A 12924-nucleotide genomic window follows, 5' to 3' on the forward strand; every position below is an offset into this window, starting at 1 on the left:
TTTAATTTTCCTTAGCAATTTTCTGTTTTTTAAAAAACTTTTTTTAGACAAAGACTCAATTATTAAACGTTAAAAAACGTGAAACATTGATTATTATATAAAAATATATACAAATCAAGTTGTATTACAAGTGGGTGGAATTTTTAGCCTGTCAGTGTATAATGTAAATGTATGAAATAAACATCTATCAATGTTGATCATTAATCGTAAGCTATTTGTTAATGAAAAGCTCTAACAGTGGTGATTCCATCCTCCTCTAGTAGGGAAATTGCTGTGCCTTCCTAGGTGGATCTTCGGCTTGGTGGGAGTCGCCGTTTACATGACAAAGGGCCACGGTTTTTTCAACGGCTATATAAGACGTTTACTTGGCCGACACACGTGCAGTGTCAGTCTGAACTTTACCGTGTTACACTCTCAGATGACAGGTGAGTCGGATTTCCTCTACAGTCGATACCTTCACCCCAAATAAGTCTAATTGTGTAGATTATTTTTATTTATGAATCAAGAAAAATAAGAAAAGCGTTTCTCATCGGTGAATTAGAATTTGTCTTCATTGATTTTTTTTTTTTTTTTACTGCCAATAGAGAGAAAAATTTTCAGGAGGAGGCTCGTATTATTAGTTCAAATCGTAACTTCCCAATTTTTTCAACCACATAGAATTATCAAATCAATTATCAAATCCTTTGTTGCAAAGCTTAAGTTTCAATACCAATAATAAGCACAAAAAATTGAAAAACTTTATTGATTTTTCTTAATTCGTGACACTTCTTGTGATCTCTAGGTGAGACCTAACCCACACCTAAATTTTATCGCTATTTTTTAAAATTTATTTTCTAATAATTTAGGTCTGCCTATCCTCGCTGGATTGGTTTGTCTAACGCGTTTCGGCATTTTGTCATCTTCAGTGGGTCAATTTTTTTAGTTAACCTAGTGAGATAAATTTCAGGTTATCACCTTATGAACATCATGGAGAAAACTCTCGTTTTGTTGAAACAATCAATAAATAACACTATTGGTATTTAAAAAATTCATCTATCTATATCACAAAAATTAAATACCCTCCATAAATACTATTGATTTTTATCATTTACTGCTGATTAAGTTTGTAAAATAAAACAAGAAGATTCCTGTTACATGCTTGTCCACCCTAACCACCCTAAATATTTGACATCTCTCTCTTTCTCTGAACAGTCTGATTTATTTACTAAAATACTTTTTCAGTCGACTTTATCATTGCTACTCATAAATTCGAAATAAACAAGAAGATATCGGCAAAACCTTAAGTGATTCAGACAAAAGAAAAATATAAAATGCTTTTTCACCCTAGTTGTTATTATTTAAATCCTGTTTGTTAAATTAAGCTCATTTTCCTGGTAAAAAATCCACAACAGACTATTTAAAAAAAACATTGAGTACCACAAGGACTCCAGGGGGTTGTCTACCATTTTAGTCCCAACGCTTTTGTACTCATTATCTTTTATATTTACAACTTTTCAAGTAGGGTGGTTTCTCCATCTTTACACTATTAAATAACTAATCGAATTGAGGTTCGTTGAGGTAGTCAATATTCCACCATCGGATGGACATGAAACATTCACCCTAATAAATACATGTCAGTATACACCACAAAGCAACATATGAAGTTGTACAATACAATAAAACAGCTGTGTTTTCTGACAATTCAGCACCTGACACGTGCAGTTCCAAAATTATTCGTACTCACGTTCTTTCTTAAATACATTCACTCCTATTTACATACATACCATTCATTCAATTAGGGTGATGGGGTACTCGTTATTCCGCCATTGACCCTCTCACATCACACATTCATGCTAATAAATACATTCACTCATAGCACAACTATTATTACTATACACAATAGAACAACCCCGTTCCCTCCAAGAATTGGAACAGGTGACCCAAAGACTCTACCGTACTGAAGCACAATTCTCATTTCAAGGAGCATTCCTACACGCTCTCTATAAATATCCAAGGAATGACACCCTTCAATTATGTAGGACACAATGAACAATTTTTCCCCTCACAACCGCGGGCTTCAGCCCAAAAGTGACTATATATCAACTTAGTACATAGAAACCTTTTTTACTTGTTAGTAGTAGTAGTCGGGTGGGTTTGTTCTATCTTCTTCAATGGAATTGTCAAATAGACATCAATGTTAATATAATAAAATCACCCACTTCTCAATTTTTTTAAAAATTACTCTCATCACAAGAAATATCATAAATTATATAACGAACAGCTAACCATTTTTACGGGGGTTCGCAACAACAGAGGTCATATTAACCCCGGGTGCGGGTGTTTTTAAAAAAATGACTATTTTACTTTGAAAATTCTATTCAATCTAACTGAAAGTTCTAAATATAAAAATATCATGTTGTGAATTAATTAATACGATCTTATTATTCTTTGCTATAGCTATGTTCTCGGTCGTGTTTCTTGCGATCATGTTGGGCGTCGCCAGCTGTACGATCAACGAGGAGAGCAGGGATTTCATGGGATACAATCCATCCCCGGTCGGTTATGAGACTTACGACAATTCAGCAACTTACAACACTGTTGAAAAATGGCCTCCGACTTCTTTAGCGCTACCGAGTTGTGAGTATACCATTCATTATGTTTATTTTCGCGTTACCTTCAACTTTGGATCCGTTTAATCTCGTTTTTACACGCATAATTTTCAATTTCATATTTTTCACTGTATTTTTGAAAGCAGTAAATATTACTAGATTGTAATCGTTAATTACTTCAACTCAGGCTTGTGCCGGTACGTTGGTGAATCATTACATAGTAACATGGAGCCGTGGATGAGTAGTACTTTGAATGACTTGGACTGTAAGTTGGACTAAGGAGAAACTCGAATTCGAACTTTTTTAAATTTTGAATTTTCTACTTGAGATCTGTGAGGTGATGGTACAGCTTGAATGTGTCGACCATTGTAGTCAACCTCTCCTCTTCTGCCAGAGTTTACAGGTTTTTACCTACCCCCCTAAATCTTTGATATCGTCTGACGACTTGGGCCAGTTATGAGCTTCATCGAAGTTTGAGGTTGAATGAATGTACCACCTAACGTCGTGTCAAAAGGGAAAATGTTTGAAAATGTCTAAAAATTGTTTTTATATCACGTTTATCGTTAGCTCACTCCTTGACCTGAAATCTCTTTAAGGCTAAGGTCAAAAAGAGACCTCTTTGCGACCTTACATACTGCGACCAACATTGATCTATTGCGAAAATCTAGTTGAGCTTGAGGCTTTTGTCAGATCTCAAAGTTTTATCAATGGCTCACCTCCTTCAGACTTTGGTCTTTCCTCACCCAGGAGTAGCAAGCTCGCCTGCATAGGGTTTCGCATAGAGGACGTGTTCCACTATTTCTTCTCCTTTCTGGTAATATCTGCACAGGTTTGTCATAGCTCTGTTTATACATATGTCTCCGGAGTGTGCAATGTTCAGGCAGCAGCCCTATTTTAGTCCTAACACGTCGTAGGTTTAGTAGTTCTACCATTTTTGTGGTGGTTCTTTGACTTTTGCAAGCCTTTGTCCTAGAATACAGTGCCATTGAACTGAGGACTTATTCATAAACCATGGATGTATCTACGATTTTGGCAATTTGGTATGCAACAAAAGTGTTCAGGGCCTATTTCTATTTCTATGTCTATTTCGAACTTTGTTCAATTTATCGGTGACCTCGTTGCCTGGGAGACCCTAACAAGCGGAATTTTGTTGTTGTCCTTAATGTCTGACATGTTTGATGCATGCCAAACGGCTCTGAAATTTACTACTGATGTAGTTGCATGTAATGCCGCCAAGCTGTCCGCGTATATGGCTACTCTTTTGTTAGTTCGTTGCCATCTTGTGACCTCCTTGCCACAGTCTACACGTGAAAGACAGTGACACTTGCAGAATTTCCGAATTGGTTTATTTCTGTAGCTATATGCTCACTTGGATCAGCCCCAACCCGTGGCATGCAGACATCTATATCAGGGTGGACAATAACGAAAACACAAGAGCTATCTTATTTATACAACGGCCAATCATCTCCTCATGGCTCCATATTCATGTAGTTAGATATTGCAGCAATAAAAATTCCTTGAATTAAGTAAGACCAAAGTAAGGACTGACACACTGCTCCTGGAATTTAAGAGCAAATTGTGTCCTTTCTCTTATTATCTTGGATTTTGTCACGGACTTGAATCTACAGCTAGGTATTAGTTTTTTGGTTTTCAGCCGAGGAAGTGCTGAAGATCGCATTTCGTGTGTCCAAACGAAAATGGAGAGTTTAATGACATTGGATTGTCTTGTCGAGACCAATATCATCACATAATTCAATATAATAACTAATAAATATACTACTCTGAAGAAATAGCGAATAAACAAGAATTAACGGATCCAAAGTAATGTTCGACGATCAAATTATTTAACCTTTTAATTTTTTTAATTATTTAACAATAAATTTAATTTAAGTAACCAATAAAACATTTTAGTCGGGGCTTGCGGAGGTTCTCTGTTAAAGCCTCTTCTGGCGGGACTTGTCGGGGCCGCCTTGCTCAAACTGCCCGTCCTCATCGCGGCGAAACTGTTGCTGCTTAAACTAGCACTTCCTCTCGGATTACTGACAGCAGCTGCACCTCTCGCCCTTCCGCTCGTTTACATGTTTTTCTCGAAGGGAAAAGAGTCTTCATCGTCGACGCCTAAACCACCAGCGATGGAAGAAGGTCGTGCTCTATACCAATTTTTGGAGTCGTCGTCCTGCCTGGAACGAATCGCCTGCTCCGTCGGGCGGTCTCAATCGAAAACCCCGACAGTCAAAGCATTCTCCTGGTAAGTATTCTTCCTTCATTTTATTGCAAAGATAATATGTTAGTTTAGGTTATCAATGATTAAGATTCGGCCTTTTAACGAGCTCACGTTAGTCTAGAAGTCTTCGTTAACCTTAAGACTAACCTTATTACCAGGTCCTAATGCTTTGGGGGTTAAAAGGCTTTCAAGGTTTTTCTGTATCCTTCAGGTCTTGACTATTCCTGAATATCAGCCTGCATAGGCCTTTGCATCAACAGATGACATGTTCTGCTGTTTCTTCTTCTTCATGGCAATATCTTCTCGGGTTTCTTCTATACCAAGTCTTTATTATATTCTTCGATATATCTCATTTGCAACTTATTCTGATAACACCATCTCCAATGTATTGCGCAGCTGTTAGGAAACCTGCACAACCCATACACCACCACCTCCATAGCGTATCCGTAGTGAATATATATATATAAAATCTTCTGTTCTTCAATCCTCTCTCGGTCGTCAGAAGATCTCAAACAAAACCTTGACTCATCCGAAAACATGATTTTAGTCCAAACTTAATCAAACCAATTGATTTTTGCGGTCAAAAGTTCTGGACCGGTGGCAAGCCTTCTCGCACGTAATCCAGCTTCTGAAAGTCTTCGCCTTACAGTGCGTAAACTGATATTAACATTTCTGGCTTGTTGTTGCTTGATTTCAACAGCTGGAGGATGTAGTTCACGGAGTACACTCGAAATACTAAACGATCCTCTCTCTGACATGTGACTCGATGACGACCTGATCCAAGTCTTCTGGAGGTAACCTCCAGTATTTTGATAGCGATGGGAGACCCTTTGGACCGTTCTTCTGGGTACGTTAAGTACCCTGGTCACATACGCTTGACTTTTCCCATCTTCCAACACTACTATGATTCTAACCGAATTTGTATTACTTAAAACATCGCTCAAACAAATTTGAAACATTAAAAATGGTGCTACTTAAAAAAATCAAACCATCGGAACGTTATAAAGAAGCTTTACTGAAAAGCCAACAAAGAAGAGATTGACTATTCAAAAATTTGTTACAAAATACAATTGTAAACACAAGTGGGAAATTTTATGTTTTATTTACCTCTAATCCTTTAAAACGGACTAATTGTTGTAAGAACATCATTGGAGGATAGACTAAAAGATAATTAAAAATATTAAGGGTGGCCACTGTTTTTCCTTTCTCAGTGTATTAGTCCTCAAAGAAGATGAGGGTGGAAATCTGGTCTAAAGGGAGATTGAGTGCAATTTGGCCACAAGCGAAACTTTTGTCGTCTCCTGAATCGTGGCGTGCCTCTATCATCAATCATCAGTCCAAGTCCGAATAGAACAAGAGAAGGAATTTACAAACGATTTGTCTTCTCTTCTTTACTGGCAACAACGGCACGCCCGCGGACAAATTATTCCGACCGGCACGCACCCGGTTTTACGTCCTGGATATCTTTTATTCTCCACCATTCGGCCCGAACGCGAATGAATGAATGGCCGAAAAAAGTTACATTTATAACAGGTGCTCCGTTAGGACCTAGTTATCTTGGTTGATATTTATTCAAACGGCGTTAGAAAGTGACCGAGCGATATTCACGAAATTGTCCCTGCTGGTAATGGTTGTCCATTTGGCCTACATTGTCTCTTTTTTTTGTGTATATGTGTGTGTGGGAGCTTCATTTAAAATCCTAGCATATTATTCTGTACGCGCTTCTTCTTTTATTTTCATAGTTTCAACTCGTTTATAAATGTATGTCGCGATTTTTCCTTCCCACAATTTAGCTTGGGACTCGCTGTAAATCTTCGCAGTACGTAATTTATCTCTCTAAACAGAAATGTTTACAAAAACAATCTATTCGTCTATTTTTCTACTGTACTGCATGCTTTGGAGTTATTGGTTTGTAACATATGAAATGTTACGGTGTTAATTAAAATTATTTATAGATTACTTCATTCATCAAAATAAGCTTGAGTCTGATATTTTCACTTCTGCCACCAAGGAACAAACATTGCTGAAATTAGGTGTCATCGATGGAACGAATTTTTGGTGAATAATTAATTGGTGAATTTCCCTCACCAATTAATTATTATTTTTTTATAAAGTTATCCAAACTCCGATAAAAAGGAAAAGTAAGATAGAGAAAAGTCGGGTTAATGAAAGCACATCCATTTCCACATCCCTTAATTTTTGAACGATAAACATTGAAACGTGGGGGCGAGCTTTGTCATGTAGCAATGGACACTTTTTCTATTTCCTGAGTAGATCTTTTTCCAGATAATTGATTAATTGGGTAATTCACTTTTTTTGGGAGGGGGGAAAATATCTGAGCTTATGTTGATGTTTCTCATCCTTATCCAACTACTACCTAGCACCGGATGTCATATAAAACCAACTTAACATCAAATAATTAAATTCACTAATTTCGTGGTCCGCTTGACCAATTAATACATTACAATTAATTAAGGTTTTTAGTTGAAAAATGGCAAAAAGGAGGGAAAACTCATAAGGTGGGGTTGAGATAGGAAGTTGATGTCCGAGTAGATCGAAGTCACGATAGCTCAAGTGGTAGAGCAGCGGCGTATCTAGCCGAAGATCGTGGGTTCGAATCCCGTTCGTGCCATTAACTTTTTTTCATCTCAACTAAAAACCTTAATTAATTAACATCAAAGGTAACTAAAACATGTAAGAGACAAAACAAAGAGATTTTTTCGTATCGAGTGCGCAACAGAACCTCCGTTAACATATTTCCAGCTTTTTCTCCGACCGCATTAAGATGCCAGAAAGCAGTCACTTACTCCAATTTACTTTTAATAAATGATTATGCAATTCTTAACTGCTAGAAATTATTGTTTCGCCTGCTGGCAAAAATAATAATGGATTAACTCAGCCATACTTCACCGAACTGTGATTTTTGGTTTGAGGAATTGTTCTGAGTTATGTGTCGGGGTATCTCACTCTACTGATCCTTTGGGTTGTCGTACAACTTTTCATCACATGTGATAAAACGGTATATGAAAGGCTAATTTCAGTTGTGCAACTAGAGCTCAGAGCCTTAATCGACTAAATATGCCTCGGTTAATTCATGTGGCACTCATGTCTGCCAAATAACTAAACTAAGAGAAGAAAGGTAAGGGAGGACTTTAAATGAGGGCAAATTGGGCATAAGGTCGACTACTGCTCTGCAGGTGTTAATACAGCTAACACTACAACATATTTTATTCAGGATAAAGCAAGATTAGTTGTATTTCGATTCATGCAAGCACATACTATTTCATGACACTCAGCAACTAGAACATAGTGGGAATTTTATTAAAACGAAGCAACACACATGGGTGAAATGATTCTTAGGCTTTACAAAGAAATTATAGTTCCAGAAATGGCAAAAAGAACTACTTGTTAACGCCGACACTAATTGCTATACTGAACAGTTCAAAAACCAAAATGGCTCCTCACTTTTTGTTTTTTCAAGCCCCCTAAAAATGACTCATGCTCCAAAATCTAATATGTTACCTCATTCAACTTATTTCTTTCTTAAGTTGCTTAATATTCACTGAATTCTCTGTCTGTTAAAGGATGCTGAAATCATTGGAGTCAATGCTTGGCAAGCAGGAGGAAGCCAGGGCCAGGGTCGGCTCGTATCGTTCAGCATATTTAGCCGGTGCAGCTAAAGATGCAGTGTCGTGTTCCTCGTATAAATGCAACCTTCCTGAGATCTTCATGCGCCAGGGGGAGTCTTCTTACAAGCTTTTCTGACCGAGGAAGTTTCGAGGCTGACGGAAGACTGAACTTTTATTTTTTGATTTATCATAACAACAGATTCAACGTATCCCTTACGTTCCACAACGATTTGTAAGCTCAATATTTCTCGGGGAAAAGGAGGAAAAAATTTTGTACTTATAATAGGCAAATTAGTACTCAAAAGTCCCGTTTTTTCCTATAAGAAGGGAAATGAGAAAAAATCAAAATATTAAATACGAGAAAACTAAGTCACCCTTATGAAGGCTAATTTGGATTAAATAACTCGAGAAATTTACTTTTCTTTTCTCCTTTTAAAAACTTTATTTATTGTTTCTTTTTATATTGATACTAATCTTTTCCCATTAAAAAACTAAATTTTTAAATACTTTTTTCTAAAAACCTAAACTAATATTTCTATTAAAACAATTTTAAAAGTGAGAAAGCAGTTATTATGATTTAAATTAAAATTGTACTTATATTTTCTTTTTAAAAAATGTGTGATAGAGTTGAATTAAGAAAAGCAAACATTGTCTAATTACATTTATTTATTATTATGTAATCTTTGTGGTGACTGCTATGCATTGGCAATAAAGTACATTTGATTGGACTTTGTATTTTTTTTGTACTTTTTTACTTATATTTTTCTAAAATAAAATTTTGAAAGAAAATTTGACGAAATATAGATTTTCCTTCATTACAACATTATTCAATCAAATAGAACGATCGGTAGTAAAAGGGAATTGATGGCTAATAATAGGTACATACGTATCATGGATCCTATGAATTCTTCAACAAGTTATTACTGCAAATTCTCTGTATATTTTTCTTTATTGAGCATTGTAAGCTAATTAAATTATTAAATATTTTCCTGCAGGCAGACCTCAGTGGACTTCCGTGCTATTTGCGCGATCGTGGGCTATTCAAATTACCTTTATATTTTTTTTTCGTTTTCCCACCCTGAAGGATATCTCACGCAATAGTTGCTATTTTGGAGAGTGGATGTTCATGGGTCTGAGTCTTCAAGGATAAAGTAAGAGACTAAGGATGAACTGGGTATGATAGACTGATGTGATTCTATGATAAACTAGCAATTCACCTTTTTCTGGGTAGATAGAGACCACTTTTATAATTTTTCTATCTGCCTGGAGGTTTCCTTTCGAAACTCAGCAACCGCAACATGGGGCAACAAATCCCGCTTGTAAATTTGTTTGTTTTTTTTTACTATAAGAATAGAATAGAACTTACTAATGATTCGTTTTAGCTGACAAACCTCTTTGTAGTTGCATGGTATCAACCTTTTAACATGGGTCGCATTAAGCTTCTTTGATATACTGCCCGTCACAAAACATAAAATGTGAAAAGACATCTAACAGAAATTTGGAGGATTAATAGAAAAATTGTGAAATCAGGGGTGGATTGTGAGTGGTTCGATGGTGGATGATAAATCAGAGCAACTCAGAATAATCGAATTCAGGTCAGATTGAAAAGCTTTTACCAGGGTATCGTAAAACTATTATCCTAATAATGACCAAAAATCAGTTATTAGGGTAAGTCAAAGGCTCATGGAGAAGGCCAGTAGTTGACGCGCGATTACGCGGTGCTCGTCTCTAATATTTCCAATTTCCCATTTTTAAATTCGAGATATTTGTAAAATGTTATTCTCTCTCTTAAAGGAGTGTCATAAAGCCATGAGACGCCTTGTGAATAAGGAAAAGCTCAAAAATGAGATAACACGAGGATTCGTAATAAAATCGTCACAAAAAACTTTGTGTTAAAAAAAATCATATGTTTCTCACCTCTTTATTCTTCTCTTATTTTAAACCATAGATATACAACAGTTTTCGTAAAAGATTTTCAAAAGTTAACATGCCAATTTATTCTTGAAAGATTACACAAACTTTACCGGAAACAAACCACACAACATCCCCCATCGTTCGAGCTGTAATATGTTAAACCACATCGATTTTACGAATAAATACGGTAAGTACGAATTCACTTTTAAGATATACTGACAACAGCTTCATCAAGTAACTTAACGAAACAAAAGGTTCGATATGGAAAAATGGCAGGACCGCAATATTTATAATCTCAGTATTCGATCGTTTTATAGGCACAAATGTCCCTAGAATTAAGCCCGAATGTCTTTTCCAGACATCTGTCATAAATTATTGGATCAAAGTCCAATAACAGCTTAACTTTAAAATGTGGATTATTTACAAGCAATATACGTAAACTTTATAAGGTTTTGGTTCATAGCTTTGATACTGAGTAGTCATGTTTTACTCTTGTCATTTCCAATTGTTGTACTTCTCAGAAAAACAGAAAAGTATAAATTTTGGTTGAGGTATGCGAGGTGATTGTAGTTTGGCTTCTGATCATCGCGGTCCGCCTATTTACACTGGTTTAGACAAGTAGCCATCTTCAGTGGTGGATTTGTGTGGCATTTGGGGGGGGGGGGAATACAAACCTGCCAGTAAAGAAGACGAAACGCGTCCGACAGACAAAAACTGCGAGAATAGGCAGATCAATATGGTAGGAAAACTAACTACAATACCTTTAAACATGCAATACCTTTAAAATCGTATCAAAACTAAAACAAAATAGTTTCTACCTTTTACAAATGATATATTGAGTTACTTTGTAGCCACAGCTTTGGAGGAGATAGGATATGAGGTAGATAAGAGAATCTCGCAGAACGCTGCCGAGTACAGAAAACGAGGAAAGGAGGATTACCTGCTCAACATGTTCAGAAAGAAGATGGCAAAGAAAATTAGCTCTCGGAAGAAGTGGAAGCAGCACGCGATGGACATACAGATTGCCAACCACGCGATGCGCATCAACCCGACCTCCTTCAGCGAGCGACCCGACACTTCTGAAGATCGTTCGAGGAAGCCTAGCGTGAGTAGTGTCTTATTTAAAAAAAAAAAAATCGGTTGAGATAGACCAAATATTACAGGTGCAGAAGAAGGTGCAGAAGAAGGGAAAGGCCACTGCCCAAAAGACGAGTATGAAGAAGAAGAAAAAAAGCAGACTGTAATTTTTTTTATATATGTTAGAATGTAAAATGATTAACTAAAACGTTCTCTGCGATTATCAGATTTTCCCGTGTTCCAACCGACCCAATCGTTTTGGAAAACGACTTCTTTCGAAACGTACGCAACTCTCTTGAGTATTTTGCAAGGAAAAAGAAAGAATTTCTTCTCAGCGTTTTGACTCTCTACAAGGAAATGGAAGGTAAAACGAAAAATTAATCAGAGTAGTAATTGATAGTGGTTTATTTTTGACCAACTAATAACTTGAGGTTTATTTTTGCCTAAAATTGAATTGACCTTTGCCGTTACAGCTTTGGACCTGAGTGACTTAAAATCGCTTTTGGAGATGAAGTTTATTGAAGTTACTTTCAAAAATTCTCTGCCCGAAGAAGAAAACGAGATAAAGTTTTCAGCGTTGAGAACTCAAGCCAATAACGAATCAGGAGACAAGGTGGATAATAAGCAGTTAGAGCAAGAAGAACCGAAGACAGCGTCTTTGACCCTGCCGAGAAGCAAGGACTCGGCCAGTTCTGTGTCTTCCAACAATTCCGAAAAGTCGAATAGGGTTTTCGAAGAGCCGGGTGAGAGCAGGGAGACCAAGGACGGCCAAGACCCTGGTGAAGTCAGCCAAGTGAGTTTCTACACGTACAACTACCCAGAAAATACCAACGTGCCACCGAATTCTGCGATGACGGTGACTCCTCTTCGCTCGGAAACCTCACACCTTTCCAACTTGGACTCCGAGACGGAAAAACGCATCGATCAAGCACTTTCCTCTCTTATCGCTAAGAAGACAGAGATCGTCAAAATGAAATCCAAGTTCAACATGTCAGAAGGCGTTCTCAAAAACGCCAATCACGCAAATTCAGCAGGCAACACGAAGATTCCGGATGTTGTGTTCAAAGTCGGATCTCGGACGACCGTCTATAGCGCAGCCCCTTCTATCTTCAAAAGGGGCCGGAAGAAAACTTTCGGTTAAAGGAAGATTTAGAAGAATCGTATCGTGTTTCGTACTTTAACATTAAACATGTCCGTTAAAATCGATTTTATTTTGCGTTTTGATATTTTAACACACTTTGTGTTTTTCCAAACAATGAGGGCATTACGGTAATGCCATTACGATGTATCTCTTACTATAATATTACTATTGAATTGTAGCTAGGTCATCACCTGTCATCGGGTTTTCAATGACTAAGCTGAAGGTTCATTGCTAAGCAGAGCTCAAGAAAATACCCCACAGATTTTAAGCATACTAGACATTTGAAAATATGGCAAAAAGAGGGAAAATTCGAAAGGCTGTAGGTTGAGATGAGGAGTTGGTGCCCGAGGG

General features: G+C 37.0%; 2 protein-coding genes across 3 annotated transcripts; both read left to right on the plus strand.

The window, feature by feature from the left end:
* Window positions 1-390: 390 nt before the first annotated feature.
* LOC106668226 lies at window positions 391-8909 on the plus strand. The gene is made up of 4 exons (XM_014396756.2): window positions 391-425; window positions 2437-2616; window positions 4500-4836; window positions 8397-8909. Exons 1-4 carry the CDS (start codon window positions 419-421, stop codon window positions 8575-8577), a joined length of 705 nt encoding a protein of 234 aa, XP_014252242.1. The 5' UTR covers window positions 391-418; the 3' UTR covers window positions 8578-8909.
* Window positions 8910-10341: 1432 nt separating this feature from the next.
* Window positions 10342-12643, plus strand: LOC106668287. Of its 2 annotated transcripts, none has more exons than XM_014396898.1 (5): window positions 10342-10542; window positions 11207-11460; window positions 11519-11595; window positions 11660-11796; window positions 11906-12643. In XM_014396898.1, exons 1-5 carry the CDS (start codon window positions 10509-10511, stop codon window positions 12571-12573), a joined length of 1170 nt encoding a protein of 389 aa, XP_014252384.1. In that variant the 5' UTR covers window positions 10342-10508; the 3' UTR covers window positions 12574-12643. The 2 variants fall into 2 exon arrangements, with proteins under 2 accessions (XP_014252384.1, XP_014252385.1); XM_014396899.1 differs by having other exon boundaries at window positions 11213-11460.
* The last annotated feature ends 281 nt before the right edge of the window (window positions 12644-12924 follow it).

This window comes from Cimex lectularius, unplaced genomic scaffold (assembly GCF_000648675.2).
Source record: "Cimex lectularius strain Harlan isolate CLEC.00 unplaced genomic scaffold, Clec_2.1 scaffold71, whole genome shotgun sequence".
Taxonomy (NCBI): Eukaryota; Metazoa; Arthropoda; class Insecta; order Hemiptera; family Cimicidae; genus Cimex; species Cimex lectularius.

Bases quoted from the DNA above. Each gene is read 5' to 3' on its own strand.
- LOC106668226 (XM_014396756.2), top strand. The intron at 2,617-4,499 runs GTGAGTATACCA...AAAACATTTTAG, and splicing joins TTCTTTAGCGCTACCGAGTT to TCGGGGCTTGCGGAGGTTCT. The intron at 4,837-8,396 runs GTAAGTATTCTT...TGTCTGTTAAAG, and splicing joins ACAGTCAAAGCATTCTCCTG to GATGCTGAAATCATTGGAGT.
- LOC106668287 (XM_014396898.1), top strand. From the start codon at position 10,509: ATGTTAAACCACATCGATTTTACGAATAAATACG. The intron at 10,543-11,206 runs GTAAGTACGAAT...GTTACTTTGTAG, and splicing joins CGATTTTACGAATAAATACG to CCACAGCTTTGGAGGAGATA. The intron at 11,461-11,518 runs GTGAGTAGTGTC...CAAATATTACAG, and splicing joins ATCGTTCGAGGAAGCCTAGC to GTGCAGAAGAAGGTGCAGAA.